Genomic DNA, 21,896 nt, shown 5'->3' with positions numbered 1-21,896 from the left:
CATAATCAGACATGGTACATCTGCATGGTGTCGGTATCTTCAAAGATAATGGTGTTTTTTTAATGATTTAACATCTTTAATATCGCCACAGATAACAGGTAAATAAAAAATGGATTTGCGACAGATTTCCTTCCCTATCCAACTTCATTAAAACTATATCTTGCATACCTCAACATTAATGCCACAGGTTACCACTTGTATCGCAAACATCTATGCAAAGAATGACTGTTGTTCATTTTCCTCTCGTGGACGGCATGATCAGGTGGTGCACAAGGTTCCTAACTTGTCTACTTAGGAACTAAGATAAGCACAGAATTATATTTTTGATTTTTCTTGCCGTGCAGACAGTATCCACCACGGCCATAGAAAAAAGCCTCTCGAAGGGAATGCGGCCCCAAAGGAGCCGCTCTTCTCATGACAGAGATTGGCCTGGATGTGCTAAAATAGGTTACAGCTACTAAATGACGTTTCTTTCTTGGCATGCGAACAGTATGCTCCTTTACAGGGTCTATTTACTCGTACTTTTATTCTGTGGGGGTTGGTGACTGAATGTAATTCTCATCATTGCTGGGAGTGACATCACACCCCCATTTCACGTTGGCCAGTAGCAATGCTACTAGCTTCTAAAGCACTGGAAAATATTGAGTGCTGCCCTTTATTATGTTATAAAAGTAAATGTACTTCTGGGGGTGGGCTGATGTGTTCCTGGACATTGCAATTATTACATCTCTCCTCTGAAAGGAATTAAACGTAAAATTTTCATAATTTCTACTTCCTTACAATGTTACAAAGCTTGCAGTGCGCAGTTTATATATTTGCCCTCGCCTCCCTTAATCAAACCTTGTTCTTTTGTTCATTTTTTGAAGAATCAAACCACTTCTTTCTTTTCCTTCCGATTAGTGTTAAGAAGGGGTGATTACCCAGTTGTACTTGTTGTACTACTTCTTAAAATAATACTCCAAGAGCAAGTTGACCGTGTGGTTAGGGGGGCATAGCTCCGAGCTTGCATTCGGGAGATGGTGGGTTCGAACCCCACTGTCAGCAGCCCTGAAGATAGTTTTCCGTGGTTTCCCATTTTCACACTAGGTAAATGCTGGGGCTGTACCTTAGTTACGGCCACGGCCATTTCCTTCCCAATCCTAGCCCTTTCCATCCCCATCGTCACCATAAGACCTATCTGTGTTGGTGTGACGTCAAGCAACTTGTATAAAATAATAATACCAGTGGCGTATACTGGTCTGAAGACCGGGCTACCATTCAGCCTCGTAAAACACAAAACATTAAATTACATTTTCTTTTAAATCTTATCTATTTGTATGTGAAGTCTGGTTTGGGATGAAAATTCCTTGAAGATGTTGTCAATGAAGTTGCAGTCGGGACACTTGGGAAATTTTTGAAGAAAGGACTTTTCAACTGACATTAATGCCGAACTGCATAAACGTTCCTGTGTCTGCATTGAATGGCAATATCACTATTTCCTCTTTAGCGCAGAAAAGATTCTTTCCACAGACGCTGAGGTTACTGGTATTGTCACAATTAACGTTGCCGATTTTAGTACCAGTACTTTGGGAATCACTTGCTTTAGTCTGTTTTCATATATGACGTAAAGAATTTCATAGACTGTTTTTTCGGGAAATCAAAATACGTAGTAAAATTTCAAGATTTTTTTTTTTTTACAAGAGCATTATGTTGATCTGCATGCACAGCATATTGTTTATCTAGCTGTAAATCTATTTGCAAAGTGCATGCTGCTGCAAATGCGAGCATTCGATTTATCATATTTTTGAACTGCCGAGCGAAAAAGAGTTCATATTTGAAAACCTTTCCTTTGACCATACATTAGCTTCACGACTAAATAACAACATGGCCAGCAATACAGTTTAGACAGCTTAGAACTATCAGACAACCAATTCCATCGATCATATGGTACTGCAGATGATGTGATATGATGTGTATACTCATGCTGTTTTACCTTCACTTCACTACACAATTGCAGTTCAGGTGTAGGCCTTGTCATATTCACAATTTGAGATTCGTCACTGTATGGGCGAAAACGTCTGAAAGGAACTTAAACTCTTTCTTATAGAGTCATTGGCATTTAAAGCCACCACAGGTGTTTGTTCTATCATCTTCTCACAAAGCAGAAGCTGGTAACAATTAAAACAAGACACTGAGTAAAATTATAAAATTCTTCAGCAGTTAGGCACTTAAACAAACCACAAATCGAAAATACTACAACTTCTAAAACATATTCACATCTATGTGTGCGACAATATATATTGCAGGCCACTTGTCGCTTTAAACGTTTTTAACTAGGTAAGAAACCACTAGCTGCAGCAGCAACTGGCTCGCTTTCAGTTCCCAGCCTGCACTGAACTAGTAAGGTGAGAGGAGAGTGGGAGGGGCATACGGCTGCCGCTCTCCGATCACTGTTTCTACAGTATTGCCGCATTCAGTAACCAACTAACTATCATTTCTTTCGATATAGAAGAATGCGCATGAATGTCATGATTGTTTGAGTGCTCTGTTGAAACTGTAACAAAGTGTTATTTATTTTTAATGTAATTTTCTAAGGCCGTAGAATACGCCCCTGAATCATACATTCACTACCACCATTACTTTAAAACATTCATCCTAGGCTTTTCTTTCTTTTTGTTCATTAATGTTTCTCCTTTCTGCTCTGCTACTTTTCCTACAACTTGGTGGGGATGTGCTGTGATCCGTGTCATGCATGTCTATTTCACCCTGTTTTATTTTATGAGTAGATATCCTTCCTGGCATCAATCATGCAAGGTTTTCTTTTTCTTCTTCTTCTTCTGGTGTTGCCTGTCTGGCCAGGTACATCCTCCTATGGTAATTGAGTAGGCCGTACAGCCAGCGTCTCAACGCCGAGTGTTGGGTGGTGGGAAACAACCTAGCCAACCCATAGTGGGCAGCTTGCGGGCATCTGTTCTTCAGGTTAGGGGCGGCTGTTAACTTGATGTGCAGAAGGCAACGGGAAACCACTGCACGAGCAAAATCCCACGATTAGCAGTCATGTATAGAAGCTTGGGCAAAACTGTAAATACCGGTACTTCGGAACCCAAGATTGGGCAGCAGAGGGGATGGCTGCAAGGCCTCTCAGGTCGTCATCCAACGAAATCTTAACACCCCGATACCCACAATGAGACCCAAAACGAACCTCCACCCCATCATTGCAGTAATTAAAACAGAGGACTTTTCCTATTTGTGAAACTAACAACCTGACTTTTAACCCCGTTTACCATCATGCCATTGCCTACTGTCCATCTCACAACATTATCAAGGTCATTTTGCAGTTTCTCACAATCTTGTAACTTATTTATTACTCTATACAGAATAACATCAGCCGCAATTTGCCATAGTCTTACCTCTAAAGCGAATGGCAAACTCGTAGGGATTATACAAAGTGAGAACTTGCTTGTGTGAAGTCTGATCCTCCAAATAAAATGTAATCGGTGTTGGATACACAAAAACAGGCACCTGCACTATGCCTGAATGCATTCCATAAACCTGTTGAAGTGATTACATACAAAACGAACCTGGAACAAAATGAGAAACAACACAGTAGATAAGCAAATGAATGGAGACTCTTGGAAAAGGATATGTCAACAGCAACTGAAACAGAAGGCATTTCACCCATATGATACAATATCCTAAGATAGATACTGTAAACTGAGGTGTAACAGCCTCATTGACAGCGAGCAGAAAAATTGCCTGTTGTATTCCAGTGCATTATGAAGCCCTACTAACCTATTTAACTGTAACCTAAACACTCAGGTTGTTGTAGTTGATTATAAAATTATGCAAGAGCATAGCAGAAATTGTCAGGAACAGGGAAAACTGCCATGTCAAGCCCTACAGAAATATTTATGCCTAACTTACTAGATTCTGATACTGTATAGCATAATACAGATAGGGTTGATGCAAAAGAAGTCATCTATTGCACTAAGTCCATTCACAGGAGTAAGCTTAAGTGCCTAAGTGGATTTCTCATTCTCCATTTTACATTAGAGCTATCAAAGGGGTTTCTGTAGAAAGGAACTAATATTAATAGCAGATTTATTCTACCAGGCTCAAATTTTGAATCCTGGACAATCCAGGCAAGGTTTTGAAATTAGATAATACTGTGTGGTACACTCTAGGTCCTACACCTTGCGACCACTATACTTAAATGTGCATATAAAAAAATTAGCTTACCTGATCTTCCTCGCTGCTAGGCATGTTTTGCTATTTTGCTTTACGTCGCACCGACACCGATAGGTCTTATGGTGACGATGGGATAGGAAAGGCCTAGCCCTAGCATTTGCCTGGTGTGAAAATGGGAAACCACGGAAAACCATCTTCAGGGGTGCCGACAGTGGGATACAAACCCACCATCTCCTGGATGCAAGCTCAGCTAGGCATGTTTTAATGCGAGAAAAATGTATTAGCCTGTTAGGCGTAGGCCCTAACTGGACAGAATCATACTTCCAGAACTAAAACAAGCCTCAGAATAGAAAGAAAATAAGCACCAGGCACGACAATATTTCATGTAACTCATGATCAAAGCTGTATTTAGACATGGGCCTTATGAAGCCGGGACCAGGGTGGCAAATTCATGGGGCAGGAAAAAATGAAAAAGGTCTAATAGTTTCAAAACGAGTTTTCAGAATGCGTGCACTTTCACGGTATTCAAAAGCGAAAGTCCCGACATGAATAACGGAATCTTCATTCCGCTTATGTGAAAGCAATCTGTAATAATATTTTAAATACCGGTACACCACAAAGTTGGAATACAGCACCCTCGGTTCTGCATACGGGTATCAAGATGACTTCAGGCTGCAACTTAATCAAGCAGGCAGATCAACACCACCTAGAGACAACCCACGGTACCAGAAGTTCTGGAGAAGTCTGTGAAACCCATTTTTATCAATTTTCAATAGTTTTATTGAGCATTTTTCGTGTTACGTACACAACATAAATGGTCGAAAACGATTACGATAACTGGTGCAAATTATCGCAGATTAGCAGAAGAGAAGGAGGGAAAGTGAATTGTTCTCTCAAACACCAAAATTAGACTTGTTTTCCATAGGATCTAATCTATAATTCAAATTCTCATCCAATGATGAAAATAAAAATGATGGTACCAGCACAGAAAAGTTTGACGAGTGTATGCCCATTTTTAGTTGTGTTTCCATTGGTTTGCTGTTGGAATTGTAAGTGAAAATTGTGAAGACGATCTAGTACCAAGAGAAGGTATTTTTAAAGCAAACTATGACCCTTATTTTTGGCTTATGAATAATGCAAATAGTCAGATACTACAGTACTGAGCTAAAAGTGGAGCAAAAAAGAATCAAGACAATTTCTGTTATTCTATTGGGATGTATCCAGACAATTAATTTCTGACAAAAGTGCTGTTTGAAAGACATCTTTTAAATAAAGGCATTATGAAACATATCTGGTTTATTCCTGCAGCTAAAGATCTTCTTTGCGCTCTTTGTAAAAGTTTTGGAGGGACATCCCAATTCGCAACAACTGGCTTCATGAAGTGAAGCACGGAACAACTTGAGAATTTCCACTCTCATTGTGATTACATGGTAATTTTTAAAGACGGGGTAGTAAATTGTGCAGAGTTGACAGCAGTCTGCTTTCTCAGCTGGAATTATTATTATTATTATTATTATTATTATTATTATTATTAGATACGGAAAAAAGACCAGAAAACTGATCATGCAAAGCTCACTTAGAAGTTGTGCATTCCCTTCTTTGCCAGACAGCCTTCAACTTTTCTCTCATCGTGATTCTTCGGTCTGCAATGTCGGCCACTTTGATTCCCGACTTTTCCAGTTCTTGCCGGATTTCCGATGTCCAACTATTTGTTTTGATGTGTTCTGTTGCCTCTTGTAAGATTCTTTTCAATCTGTTTTCTGGAAGACGTTTGATGTGTCCGTAAAATGTCAGGCGTCTTTTTCTGATGTCAGCCGCAAGGTTTGAGAGCTCCTCAGTTTTTGTACGAGATCCCAGTCGGTATCCTTCGCCAGTCAGTTTTGGAGCGAGAATTTTTCTGATGGATTTACGTTCCTCTTTCAAGATGTCTTCGAGTACTGTTTTCTGTGGAAATCCAGTGTTTCACTCGCATACAGTATTTTAGGTTGGATCACGGTGTTGTAATGACGAATTTTGGTTAAGATTGTGAGGCTTTTTCTGTTGTAAATGTTTTGCAATCGGCTGAGGGCTCTCTTCATTTTCTGGATTATTATTTAATGACATAAATGTTTTGATATTTTACCTTGGATGCATTCTATTGTATTACTTTATGCATTATATAAAATAACAGCAACTGCAATTTTTTCTTATCAAGTTAAAGGAAGGGGTCGGTATCGTTCGTCAGTCAGTTTTGGGCTGAAAATTTTTCTGATCATTTTATGTTCCCCTTTCAGGATGTCTTCGAGTACTGCTTTTCTGTGGAGATCCAGCGTTTCATTCGTGTATAGTATTTCAGATTTGATCACTGTGTTGTAATGTCGAATTTTGGTTAAGATTGAGAGGCATTTTTTGTTGTAAATGTTTTGCATTCGGTCGAGGACTCTCTTCATTTTCTGGATTATTATTATTTAATGGTATAAATGTTTGATATTTTACCTTGGATGCATTCTACTGTATTACTTTATTCATTATATAAAATAACAGCAATTGCAATTTTTTCTAATCAAGTTAAAGGAAGGGGGCGCAAAATCATTTGGGCCCAGAGGCATTACAGTAGTTAAATTCGGCCCTGCTCATGATTATATGCAGGCCAAAAATCTGAAGCTCATTGGTGATACAGGAAGACATAAAAAACAACCACAGAAAGAGCAACTGAGAATTGGCACACTCAGTACCCTTACTCTCACCAACAAATGCAAAGAACTCTTAGACCTTATGGACAGGCACAAGACTGGGATATTAGGGCTGAGTGAGAGAAAGTAAAAACGTTCTGGTAAGAAATTCCTGTGGAGTGGCTATATAGATGTCCCTACGTAAGCAGCAGGATCATTCGATTGAGATTACATACTGGTAACTTACACCACACCTTCTTTCAAGTATATGCACCACAAGCAGGGTATACCATAGAGGAAATTGAATAATTCTTAACAGATATGGACCAAGACCACATAACAGTACAACACTACTGTTATGGGTGTGGTGATTTTTGTTTTAAGGGGAAGTACAACTAGTGCGCCATTTTTCATGCCACATTATTCATTACTTGTATTCTGGTTCGTACTCTGTATGCCTTTGCTGGTGGGATGTAGTGTTTACAGTGCACTATGTCTTCTGGTATGGGCTAGAATAAATTTGTTACTTTCATTGACCTGTCTGTCTCAGTCTCATCCTTGGCTTTGACAATATAAAAGTGACTGAGGTATGAGCGATGCCCGTAATGCCATTCCTCATGCAGCCAGTCCCTGTTATGAATGGTGTGAAAATATCGCTCATAAGGTCGGTTGGTGCATGCACTTCAGTGGGCTTGGCAGACTGATATGCAATAGCAACTTCTGCCTCAGTGAGGAAAGCAATGGGAAACCACCTCACTCCTCACTTCCCTAGTATGCCTCTTCAGTAACACCTAGGCTATCTATGCCAGCTGTTGGTGGAGCTGCAGAGGATCAAACCAGCCTTCGGGCTGAATACCCAACATACACATACACTCGAACCTGTATGTTTGTCTTATGTTTGATTCAGTCACTCTACACAATATTTCCTAGTTTTGTCGTCAGATGGCAATGCCACGCCATCTTTAATTTCCAGGCCTTGCTTCCTGTTGAAATGAGGTAATGATGGCTATTCCTTATTTTTTTAAAGGGACGGAGTAGTAAAAACAACAAGATGGACTCCACACTAAACGAGACTGCTTTTCTGACCTATCAGAAGGTTTTTAGCAGATTTAAACTGTGATTATTCCTATCTGACTATTTTATTGTTCTCTTATATTTCTCAGGTACGTGCATTATTTTACCTTTTGGTGCATACTGTTCTGTCCCCGCACGCACGGTTGTGTGTGTGTAGATGTGTTGGGCGTGTTATTTGCCTATCTGATGTACGGTCCCATTGCTTCGAATTTATGTGCCTCTACATTTATTCTTCGACTACATGAGTGTTGGTCATTCGTGTCAGAGCCTGTAAAATTGGATCTGTACAAACTGTGACCTTGTACACCTCGTGTGTCTTAGTTTGTCTATCGCATGAACCTTGTGTTCAATGCTTCTCATTTCTACGGAATACTGTGTCCCTTATATTGAGGCAGTCTGTTTTGGTAACCCGGCTTGATAGGGAGACCGTTGTGTGTGAAATTACCCTTTGGACGGACCGATGGCCTCGCGCCACATATTTTTTATTCTGTTCGGGTGGTTGGTTGTGCGTGTTGTATGTATGGATTGGACGGAGCAGAAGCCGCACTCTATTATGTATATTTTGCCCTTATTAATTCATGTGGTTTTTATATTTGCTCTTTCATTTTTGTTCGTACCTGACTGGGCCTTGTATTTGACCTATTTTTGATTCCTATGGCAGTCATTTTATTTCTCATTCCCAGTTTTCTTTTTCTTCTGCGATATCTGACTGTTGATGTGCGCAATCTCGTGGCTTCCAGCCATGGAGGTTTATGACTGATTTTCTCGGCCCCCTTGTCCCTTTTTGACGCATGTTTTTTATTCCGTTCTGATGGGTCATCTAATGAATGCTAATAATGAACTAGGAGTAATAAAGACATGTAAGTGAACATCGACCTGTGTGAGCGTTTTGGGAAAAAAAATAGAGAGAGAAGCATGCGAGTATTGTGGAATTGAACGTTTGGATTTGAGCTTTATTACCGTTCGGAATTTGGTGGGAAGCTTGGCCGAGAGAAACTTGGATGTTATGCTCAGTGTGTATGTATTTCTTTTTAACATTTTCTTTTCAATATCCTACTTGCATGTTTCATTGATCAACCACCTCTTCTTAATTTACTCTTTCAATAAACTGGGAATTTGTGTGCTAATTTGCTTTTAATTCATAGTAGCATTAGTCCTTTAACATTATTGCTACTATTAAGGGGCTGATATGTTGTCGCCTTTCCCTATCGCGATCACTGGACCTCGTGTTATTTGTGCACTTGTTTCCTCGCATTTCCCGTATTGATTCTCTCCTTTGTCCTCTTTTTCCAAGATACGAGTGCGGGTATCGGCTCACTAGGTAACCATCCTCTCATTATGGGTGATATTGCTCAAATTGAAAAAGACAGACAAGGTGGTGAAAACATCATTGTTCCCCATGGTTATGGGAACAAAAATCATAAGGGAGATTCATAAAATAACATGAAAGAGCTGGGATGAGAAACTCAAAACTGTGAGAGACAGCATAATTACCGACAAGCAAGCTAGTCATTCAGTTACAGGTGTCCAAGTTACTCAAAGTAGAAGTCTACATAGCGACCATTGGCTATTATTCGCTGATCTAAAAGGATGTCCATGTCCAAAGTCGTGCACAAGAAAATATCAAAGATCAAGACCTGGCTGTTGAAGGAGCCACAGAAAAAGAAAAAGGACCATGAAAGGATAATACCCAAAATTACCAAGAATGAGAAAAGAGGTGTAGAAGAGGAATGGAATCTATTCAAAGAAATCCTTACATCAGGAGCTGAAAAAAAAAAAATCTGTCAAAAGACAAGTATCCACAGAGAGAAGTAAACATCACGGTGGACAGAGAGGGTGGTGACAGCAGTGAAATAATTTGGATTTGTTGTGAAGGAAATTAAATCATGAGAAACACAAAGTGGACAACATACAAAATGAAGCTGAAATTGAACATGTGGCACAGGAACACCAAACCTAGAAGCTAGCTGTAAAACAACTGATTCAGAACGAAAAAGAAAAGGGTTGGGATGCTACTGGCTTTACGTCGCACTGACACAGATAGGTCTTAAGGCGACGATGGGACAGGAATGGCCTAGGAATGGGAAGGAAGCGGCCGTATCCTTAATTAAGGTACAGCCCCAGCATTTGCCTGGTGTGAGTGTTGGGATGAGGAAAACTCGACCAAACATGAAGCTGACACTATATAAAGCAGCAAGGGGTAAAAAGAGTGAATATGGAAACATCCATTCACTGGGAACAAATAATGACAGTTTGGCAGGGACAGAGGAAAGGATCACAGAAGAAAAGAAGGAATACTTCAGCATGTTATTAAATGGAGAGGTTGTAGACATGATATAGGCTTTTTAGGCTTCTGTGTCAAGAAAATAAGGTGAAATTCTGTACGTTTTGCAGAGAACTTTGCTCCGAGTCTTCAGAAGAAAATCTTGACTGTTCACAAGGAAGACTTTTCTAATAATGAAGGTTTGAAAGTATGACACTAACACAAGCCTGGAATAGAATATCTGGTGATGAACATACAAATTTAGAAAACACCAAAATGAAATAACAATATGGAAAGGACAGGGAAGAGAACCACCTACGTAAATCCTTTTGATAGCCACTGTCCCTGTTGAAATTGTTAGCATTTCTACGTATTTCCACAGCTTCTCGTATAATCCTAGACTTGTAGTATTTAGTGTGGGTAAGCGCCCCAACATCTTGGAACACAACATCATGACCTGACGATAGGGCATGCTCACCTATTGCTGATTGGTATGGCTGGTTGAGATGAATATTTCGTTCATGTTCCTTGATACGAGTACCAATGGACCAGCATGTTTGGCCAATGTATACCTTGCTGCAAGTACAGCAAATTTTGTACATCCCAGGGTGTAACAGTGGGAACAATTTGTCCTTGGTTTTACCTGAACTGTAAGCAATTTTAGTGACGGTGCCAAATATTGTTTTAATATTGTGTTTGCGGAGGACCTTGGCAATTCGATTGTTAATGTAAGGCAGGTAGACAGTTCCCTTTACTTCTTCCTGTGAGCTTCGGTTAGTTGTCCCCTGGGATGCAAGGCTCAATGAATCTGTACATCGCTGTAACCATTACCTTTGAACGTGACTTTGTGTGTGGCCATCACCTCATGGATAAATGACAGCCCACAAATTCGTATCACCCTCTTGGTGAGTGTTGTGAGAATGCCCTGTTTTTCTGCCGGATGGTGGTGAGAAACTGCATGAAGATAGCAATTCGTGTGGGTTTCTTCCTTACTAGAACATCCAAGAAAGAGAGGCATCCGTCCGACTCTATCTCCATAGTGAATTTAATTGAAGTTTCTCAGGACCTTCTGTCCAGACTACAAGTGTATTAACATACCTCCTCCAAATCATAGGTTTGACGGGCACTGAAGTAAGAGCCTCCTCCTCAAAATGCTCCATAAAGAAATTAGCCACTACCGCCAAAGGTTGATAACACGACCAGCCACTACTGCCAAAGGTTGATAACACTACCAAAGACTGCAGAATAGATGCAAACCATGAAGTCCAACACACTTTAACATGGTTGGAAGTGGAGATGGCCTAGAAGAGCTCGTGAAATGGGAAGTCTTCAGGTTATGATGAGCTCAACTCAGTTATGTTAAAAGCTGCTGAACAACCAGGCCTAAATTGAATATAGAAAGTGCTCTCACACATTTGGCATCTTGTTCTCTTCGCAAAAGATTGGTCACTGTTTAAAAAGGGGAAACAGAAGGAAATCTGGAAACTAAAAGGAAAATAAAAAGGTATCGATTAGGTGGAAAATATTTTCTTACGAAACCATTAGAGATCACAGCTATGCAATTGAAGCCCTATGGATCTCATTTCTGCAGTGAGAATGCAGACAGAAAAATACCAGAAACATGGAAAGAACCTTGTGATGGTATTTTTGGACACTTAAAAGGACTACGACAGTGTTCCTCGAAATAAGATCTGTGAATATCTCGAAGGTCTTTTGATTGATAAAATAAAATATACTTTACTACTATTGTCACAACTGTGTCTGGATAGGCAGTGGAATATCTGAATGGTTTGAGATGAGTCCAGCAAGGAAGTACCTTATCACTCTCGTTCATCATCATAATCAACTGGGACGTAAAATCTATCACAGAAATAGACAACTAAACACCTAGACATTTTCTCATGAAGTGTTGATGTGGGAAAAACCAGTAGCAGAACTGGCTCTTTGGAACAGGTTTTATTTTTTAACTGGAAGTGAGCAAAACAAAGACCACAGAAATGCCTATGAACAGAAGAGGAATAGATTGAAATATCTAGTTGGAGTGAACCAATTTAAAACCAGCTTCCCACTTCAAGTACCTCTGAAGTACAATCTCAAAAAAACAACAGTCAAACAGGAAATACTCAACAGGACCCAAAAAGCATTTAAACTTTACAATCAAGTCAGAAACCCATCCTGGTGCAGCAAAGTATCTCAGAAAACTGAAATAATTCTGCACCATTGTCGCATCTATTTTGTACTAGCTCTCATCCATGGTTTCATGACATGCACTCTACATACACACATACATACATACATACATATCCCACGTCGTTCCATCTTAAGCAATACAAAACAAAAATCTGAGCAAATTTCAATTAATTCAATGAGATTCATCAGATCTATGAATCAAAAACCAGAAGAGACAAGATCAGAAATGAAATGAATAGGACGTTTGCATTAATATTCCTTGCATAAAACTATTTTCATGTTTTTTACCCGTATTGAACTTACTACTAATAGTTACAATTCTTGTTTTATTTTCCACCAAATTCAATACCAAAAAAACGTTTATTGTCTCTAAAAGGACATTTTATTACAATACATACATTAACAGGGACATGTTTCGCTCGTTATATCAAGCATCTTCAGCCTTTTTAAATGATTATCCCAAGGTTGAGTCTTTACATTGAACTTTCTTATATTTATCCATAAAACATAGACCTAATTAAAAAGAATTAACAATTAAAATATATCTGTGATGGACTAGACATTGATCATAAAATAATGATGTCCAAGTCATAGTAAAGTTCTAAGCAACTGTAAGATTTGGCTAAAAATTATTAGTATTTTTTCTTTTGTAGGTTCCCAGTTTTTCTAACACTATTTAGTGCTAAGTTATTTTTTCTAAGTTAAATGTCCTATTTGAAATTGATGTTAGAAGATTAAACTTGCAATGTTTTTCTCCTTCGTTGTATTTCCATTTTAGTTGAGAAACCACAACATTCTTAAAAGACTGTGCATTGAAGGTTTACTGGATACGTCATACTAGTAGTTTTCACCGATCTTCATTTGATTTGAGTCAGCCTATTTTTACACTGATATGTTTGTTATTGAAGCATGGTTAAAACAAACATACATACATCATCATTATAGACTGTTATGCCTTTCAGCGTTCAGTCTCCAAGCCTCTGTGAATTTACTAAACGTCGCCACAATCCTCAATTTTCAACTAGTGTTGTGACCTCATTTAGTTCCTAATGTTGTGACCTCATTTAGTTCAATAAATCTTATCTTTAAGTCGTTAGAAACCGAGTCTAACCATCATCGTCTTGGTCTACCTCTACTTAAAAGGGACACTAAATAAATGATGCTTAGTTGTTGGTGTATTGATTTTACTGCAACATTTGTGGATGAATGTATCCCTTTTTTTCACGCTTTAATGCCTGGCTGTGTCTGTTGCAGTACTGAGACTATTAAGCACATTTACTGCTGGACGCCCTTGTTGTATGTCTGTCAGCTGTCACTCACTCCAAAGAAAATTTAATGTTTCAAAGCAAAATAACTACAGACTCTTCCAAGTGGCCAAATGAGGAAGCCCTTGAGAAAACATGACGTTAGTGCCATCTAGCAATTACAGAAGGAAATATCAAGTTAAACGAAGCGATTATATCAACACCGACACTTCTCGCATAATTTCCAAGCGTTGATATAATCAACGTTGGCACTCAAGGAGTTAATACATATTTTACCACTCCAGGACATAACTTACAACTGATGGAGGAAAGAAACATGGAACAGTGCACAGCAATTACAACTCCCCTGCACTTGACAAGGAAAAATTCCACTTTCCTCGTGCAGCTTTCTCACAAGTTCAATAAGCCATTTCTAGAATAAAATCAAAGTTCAAAGAGATAAACAACATAGAAATAGATTTCATTAAGAGAATAACTAACAAATTTACCTGCAATGACTCTCATATTTAATCATTCACTAATGACTGGCACATACTTCTTATGGAAAGCTGCCATTGTCATCCCGCTCCCTAAAAATTCACCAGCTGAAAACAAAACTAACTATCGACCAGTGAGTATATAGTGAGCCATAGAATAGATTGTACACCGACAAGTTTCCAACCACTTGCAAACACACAATATTCTTGAGGAACACCAGGCTGGTTTTCAATGGAACTACAACACTAGCTCTTGGTTTTTAATTCTTGTTTATGGGTCTAACTATCAATACATAAAAGACTAACACTCAAATCAAGTGATTAACTTAACGTCGCACCGACACAGATAGGTCTAATGGCGACGACGTGATAGGAAAGGCTTAGAAGTTGGAAGGAACCGGGCGTGGCCTTAATTGAGGTACAAAATGGGAAACCACAGAAAACCATCTTCAGGGCTGTCGACAGTGGGATTTGAACCCACTATCTCCCGGATGCAAGCTCACAGCCGCACACCCCTAACCGCACAGACAACTCGCCCGGTAAACTTAGTCATATAAAAAAGAAATCTGATACGCGTTTCAACCCTATTAGGTCACCTTCACCCAATTACAAGCATTGAAATTACATCTTACTATAAAATGTGTTGAACAAGGATAATAGTAAAATGATAAAAAATATGTATACATGAAGAGTTCTTTAAAACATATCATGCATTGTCTGTCAGAGTTATCATCATGCTTCAGTTTGGTTGAAATCAACATTGTGGTTAATAGAAATAGAACTTGTCTTTCTCGTTAATCAAAAGCTTGAGTTGATTATAAAGTTTAGCATGTTAGTTTAGGGAAACTTCTCTTGTTCATTGCAGTGGATGGACTTTTAAAAGTAGACCGAGTGCTTCTACCAATAAATGTCAATGTGGAATGCTCGATGTGTTGATTACCATTAGTAAGTAGAATTGTGGTTCTTTCTATGCTGATAGAAAGAGAGAAATTTAAATAAGAATGTGAACAGAAAAAAGGAAAAGAAGACAAAAAGCAATTTAGATATCCACATTACTAAAGCTTACAGATGACATTAGCAATGTGATCGACAAACGACAAGTTACAATCATAACTCTTTTTGACTTCTCTAAGGATATTGACTCAGTTGACATAGATATGCTACTTTGAAAAATATCTAATCTCCATTTATCAACAAACAGTCTTCAGTGGATAAACTCATAAAACACAAGCAAAATATCTATGTCGCTACAAAAGTGAACTACAGTATGTTACTATGACCATGTTACACTTGCCTACGATGAAATTCATTAGCTAAAACTCAATTAACACCATTATCTTCATGCTTTACACCTTCTTCACTGAATATTCTCATGCTCATCTCCCTACTTGTATACATTCAATTTCCCCACCTCTCACCCAATTACAATCACAGAACACAGTCAAAATCTGGTAACACTCATCGATATCACCTCACTGAACCACAAGCTACAAAAAACTCATTTGTTATTTCTTTGGCAAGACATTGGATTACATTACCTGAGTGGCCTCAACTGCTAGTTTCTGGCAATTTTTCCCCCAATATCTACTAACTAATAGAGAAAGTCCTAAACTGTTGCTTGTATATTGGCCCTTTCTTCAAGCTAGTCTATATATAGGCAAACTGTATTATTATCTGCGCACCTTTTCTGGATAGATTTACACCCTAGTGCTGAATTGGTCAAACTCGGCAATCTTCGAGATTCATACTGGCAACCTTTTGAAACACAAACTATGAATCGCTTATGCATCACTGTGCGACATCTGGCGTACACTTTACGTACTAGTACTGTTGTTATTTACACAGCAAAGCCAAACTATAGAATTCACTCTAGGAATAAGATTCGCATCGAGAAATGTTATATAATGTGTGTGTGACACAGTTGTTGGCTTAAGATAACAAAGGTTTAGCAAAATTCATATCAATCATATTATCGATTCAATTCAGATTTCATTTCCATTCAGTTGGCAGTACTACCGGAACCGGAATTGCTCCCTCCTTACTCCTCAAACCCTTACACAAATCTATCGATAAAAAGTGCGCAGATAATACCAAAGATAATAGAAATTAGCTAAGTTAATATTTTATGAATACTACAGCTATGACAATTGTGTCAACCATTTATTTTAATTTAATACTACACAAGTAAATATAGTATTTTCTGGTTAGATGGATGAGAGGGCCTATTGACCTTATTCTTGCCAGACAAAATAAATCCATTTTGTACTATATAAATGGTATAAATTGGTATACCGCAGGACAATTAACGTCCTTCAAATTGGTATCAATGCATAATCCCAGCCTAAAACATTACACCACCACCTCCAAATGCATGCACTTCTTGAACATGTTTGTACTTTCCACTACATCAGTTACATCTCCAAACCCTTTGTCATTGTGTATCTGGCCTAAGTGATATCTGTGTTTCATATGCAAACATGACTTGACGTGACAATCAACCCACCCGCAATTAAGATATTGGATAGCCCATCTTCTCTTAATATGATGACAATTCTCTGGATCGGTCCAAACGACCTTAATTGGGCACTGTGCAGCCGAATGCACATAGTTTGTATAGATACATGGACACCGGTTACCCTCAAGAAGTCATCTTGTAATTGTTGGGCAGTAGCAGTTGGTCTCCTCTGAGCTGTTGTGCAGACATACCGCTCTTGACGTGGTGTCGTCCTCGGTAGACCTTCACTCGTTCAGTCAGTCACATCAATCAATCAATCAATCAATCAATCAATCAATCAATCAATACTGATCTGCATTTAGGGCAGTCGCCCAGGTGGCAGATTCCCTATCTGTTGCTTTCCTAGCCTTTTCCTAAATGATTTCAAAGAAATTGGAAATTTATTGAACATCTCCCTTGGTAAGTTATTCCAATCCCTAACTCCCCTTCCTATAAATGAATATTTGCCCCAGTTTGTCCTCTTGAATTCCAACTTTATCTTCATATTGTAATCTTTCCTACTTTTATAAACGCCATTCAAACTTATTCGTCTACTAATGTCATTCCACGCCATCTCTCCGCTGACAGCTCGGAACATACCACTTATTACAAGTGATGAAAATCATTTTTCGTCCGTATTGAAAGTTTCATAAACTGTATATAGGATAATATCTTTTGTTTATTTCCACCTATTCAATACATTACAAGAAGTTGGCATTTACTTTAAAACATTATTCAGATGAGACATGTTTCGCCTCTCACTGTGAGGCATCTTCAGTCATTATCAAAAACCTTATTATTTTACCAGGCATCTGGTTAAAGATATTCAAAAAAGTGTTTGATGATTATAACAGAGGTAAGATTTACGTTAGTTATAAACATGTTCATGAAGTAACTAAAAATCTAATATATTGATAAAAACATATGTAGTTCTTTGTTGAATAGGACTTGTTTGATTGTACTATAGTAAAAGAAGGTGGCTTGAAGCCGTAGTCATTAATAGATGTCTAATACATAGTGGAAGGCATAAAATATCAGTTCTATGAGAATATACATTACATTCAAATGATACTAAAAACTAGTGGATTCAGAGGTAGTACATATAAAATGTTCAATGAAATAACTATAGATCTAATAAAATGATAAACACATATGTAGTTCTTTGTTAATTAGGACGTCGTAAGATTGTACGGCTTAAAGCCGTAGACATTAATAGATGTCTAATACATAGTGGAAGGCATATGAAATCAGTTCAATGAGAATATATAATACAAACAATTGATACATAAAAACTGGTAGATTCATAAGAGGTACATTTAAAAATGAAGGCGTCATGTGACTATAAAAGACAGTTGATGGCTTAAAGCCGTAGTCAAAGTTTGAAATGTAGGTCAAATAACTGCTAAATATATGGTAAAAAGATATAAGTCAAAATATACAGCTTAGTATAAAAAAATATGAAGGAAAAACATTCCAATTGCTTGACAAAAGTTACTTGACGTTGGCATGCGTTTGTCCGTGATATTTATTGTTCAACATTTCGTAGGTTATTTTAGATTTATTCGGCAAGATTGCGTTGACAAGAAGTTCACCGGATGTTTATAGTTGGCCTAATTTGTAAAACGAAAGTTGCAGAGATGATGATGGGTGGAAATTCTCAACATTGGTATGGTTTTCTGTCATGAAGGTTGGAGAGCTGTTGTGTTCTTCTTCGATGACAATATATTTTATAAAACGTTGATTGTAAATAATTTATACTATTGAAGAGTATTATGGAAGTTTGATGAAGCTGTTGAATTATTGTTGTTATAGAATGGTTCTATGGCGTTGTAGGCCCATTTAACAAGCTGTGTGAGGCGCTATTAGGATACTAATGGTCACTCCCTTTGAATCCACTAGTTTTTAGTATCATTTGAATGTAATGTATATTCTCATAGAACTGATATTTTATGCCTTCCACTATGTATTAGACATCTATTAATGACTACGGCTTCAAGCCACCTTCTTTTACTATAGTACAATCAAACAAGTCCTATTCAACAAAGAACTACATATGTTTTTATCAATATATTAGATTTTTAGTTACTTCATGAACATGTTTATAACTAACGTAAATCTTACCTCTCTTATAATCATCAAACACTTTTTTGAATATCTTTAACCAGATGCCTGGTAAAATAATAAGGTTTTTGATAATGACTGAAGATGCCTCACAGTGAGAGGCGAAACATGTCTCATCTGAATAATGTTTTAAAGTAAATGCCAACTTCTTGTAATGTATTGAATAGGTGGAAATAAACAAAAGATATTATCCTATATACAGTTTACATACCACTTAGTCGAGCAGCTCTTCTTCTTTCTCTCAATTCTTCCCAACCCAAACATTGCAACATTTTTGTAACGCTACTCTTTTGTCGGAAATCACCCAGAACAAATCGAGCTGCTTTTCTTTGGATTTTTTCCAGTTCTTGAATCAGGTAATCCTGGTGAGGGTCCCATACACTAGAACCATACTCTAGTTGGGGTCTTACCAGAGACTTATATGCACTCTCCTTTACATCCTTACTACAACCCCTAAACACCCTCATAACCATGTGCAGAGATCTGTACCCTTTATTTACAATCTCATTTATGTGATTACCCCAATGAAGATCTTTCCTTATATTAACACCTAGATACTTACAATGATCCTCAAAAGGAACTTTCACCCCATCAACGCAGTAATTAAAACTGAGAGGACTTTTCCTATTTGTGAAACTCACAACCTGACTTTTAACCCCGTTTATCATCATACCATTGCCTGCTGTCCATCTCACAACATTTTCGAGGTCACGTTGCAGTTGCTCACAATCTTGTAACTTATTTATCACTCTATAGAGAATAACATCATCCGCAAAAAGCCTTACCTCCGATTCCACTCCTTTACTCATATCATTTATATATATAAGAAAACATAAAGGTCCAATAATACTGCCTTGAGGAATTCCCCTCTTAATTATTACAGGGTCAGATAAAGCTTTGCCTACTCTAATTCTCTGAGATCTATTTTCTAGAAATATAGCAACCCATTCAGTCACTCTTTTGTCTAGTCCAATTGCACTCATTTTTGCCAGTAGTCTCCCATGATCCACATTATTGATCTCTCAGTACCTTTTCCACATTTCTGACTTAGCACCTTCGGTAAACCCTTCGATGTGTGATACCGCAGCTGGTGTATGTCCACCCTGAATCACTGCCACTATCCTTGGTCGAACTGAGAAAAAAGCATTGCACAATGTAAACACTTGCTGAAGCTCGGACTGCACTGTATATAATGCTACCAGTCTTCACCTGAAATGACATAATTAACCCCAGACTCGACACAGATCATACGCAGCGACATCTGCTGTATTGTAAACAAGCAATTGAATTACCGGTACTTGTGTGTATACAGTGCCCTTTTATCACATACAACAGGACTATATACACACACTATCACATACCGTTCGACAAGATTCCCAAATTTTTCAGGTAGGCCTATAGCCTATATTTCATGTTTCGACAGACTGGAAAACATAATAGTCATACACAGCACAGGGCGACATGGAGTGCTGCATCAAAAAAAAAATGTTTGATGACCCAAACAACATATTTCCAGGCATTTCTCACCACAAAGCCCCCACAGCAGGTAAAACACATACAATATTTCAAATGTATCAATATATATTCATTAGCTTCCTCTTAGTTCAACAGTTTATTTCTAATTCATGGTGAATCTAGTAAGTAGGAATCTGTTCTTGCAGATACCGGTACCCTTACAGAACCTAGCACTATGAAGAGCTGACAAATAATGCTGAAATATCTGGTAGGCTCACCAAAAGAGGGGCAACGTTTGGTAACTTTCACAACTCTCCCCTAAATGAATATCTCTGCTATTAATATCACCTGTCTCCCATTACCCAGAGATGTATCACTAGTTATATACTATCATCATAATCATCATCATATGCAGCTTCCAGCTGTTGGGCATACTTACTTTAAATGGTCTTTAAATATTTCAAATCTTTTACAAAGGAGTATTTCTTTCATATGATCATAGTGAATTCTGTGTACGATTGGTATCATTACTTACGCCTTCATTTGTAAATAGAATTATGTTGAAGAGATCATAATAACCTGTGATCCAAGGATGAAAAATCTCACTGGCAAACTTCATAACTGAAATCCAAGACATTGAAAGGTTAAGCGACAAACTTACTTACTACCTGGAATAAACTTGGATCCTGTATTAATACAATAATCACCATTACAATGTTACTTTTGATTTCTCAAGTAATTCGCATTAAAAAATGGGCAACCACAACGGTCCACTTAAACAATGACTGCCATTATTACAGTTGTTGTGCCCCTCAAAACGACAACAAACACACAAACCGACGTTCCAATTGCATTAGAAAAAAAGCTTCCTCTGTCGTCTCGACTATTTGAAACACTGTTCTATAATACATCGTTAAGATTCCTGTTAACTTAATCCCTAAAGGCGTTAAATCTACATGAAGTTATTATACGTACCGTAACGAATAAAAGCATTCAATAACAATGCCACTATTTAAAACTCATGAAAGCATTTCATATTAAGGCATTATTTTCAACATAAATACTTACGCTTTAATCCTCATTTACTTTCGGTAGATAACCTACCAAAATATAATTTATCAGATGTTAATATATTCCTGAATTTACAAAATTCGATAACGGCAATACACTCTCAGAACAACACAGGCAGTCACTATGTGCTACTGCTGATCCTAACGAATTACCTTCAACTGAACTTCACTGCGCATTCACCATGTTGTCACTGAAATTACTATCTGTCATGACACGAACACCCAGCTGTTCTGTTCTGTTCTGTTCTGTTCGTGAAGTTGAGTTGGGCTCGTTATTTCACCCAGTCACAATACTGTATTATATTTGTACTAGTTCTGCACGCGGACACAATTCCAATAAAGTAGTACACCAATGCAGTTCACAATTTGTTCTGAGTACGAAGTACTTGAAGATTGAGGGATGTAGACCATGCAGCGGACACACAAAATGGTTTCAAAGCACTTGAAGTAGTTCATGAAAAGACGTAACACCTAGACAACTGAGAGTGAGGAAATATGTATACAAGACTAGGAGATATAGGAAAAGCACAGGGACACAAGGTATACTAATCTTCACGCTAGAGTGGCCGATCTCAGCGACTTCTACAAAAGATACACACCGGGCCAACATATAAGGGATAAGCAGGAGACGGCAGTGGAACGACGGAGGGGTGGATTTAGAACACTCAAC

At 38.0% G+C, this 21,896-nt stretch overlaps 1 protein-coding gene across 2 annotated transcripts in view; it reads right to left on the bottom strand.

The window, feature by feature from the left end:
• LOC136858369 (motile sperm domain-containing protein 1) overlaps positions 1 to 21,517 on the bottom strand; it is a 139,782-nt gene extending 118,265 nt beyond the window's left edge. The window contains exons 1-2 of one of the 2 annotated variants that reach the window (XM_067137857.2): positions 21,380 to 21,517; positions 3,390 to 3,560 (exon numbers count right to left, since the gene is read on the bottom strand). In XM_067137857.2, the coding sequence (XP_066993958.1) occupies positions 3,390 to 3,522 (133 nt within the window). In that variant the 5' untranslated portion in view covers positions 3,523 to 3,560; positions 21,380 to 21,517. Of the gene's footprint in view, positions 1 to 3,389; positions 3,561 to 21,224 lie in introns of both variants that reach the window. The other variant, XM_067137856.2, reaches the window with a different exon arrangement.
• Positions 21,518 to 21,896: the final 379 nt, after the last annotated feature.

This window comes from Anabrus simplex, chromosome 1, assembly GCF_040414725.1.
Source record: "Anabrus simplex isolate iqAnaSimp1 chromosome 1, ASM4041472v1, whole genome shotgun sequence".
Classification (NCBI taxonomy): Eukaryota; Metazoa; Arthropoda; class Insecta; order Orthoptera; family Tettigoniidae; genus Anabrus; species Anabrus simplex.
This window is presented reverse-complemented; position numbering and strand designations above follow the sequence as displayed.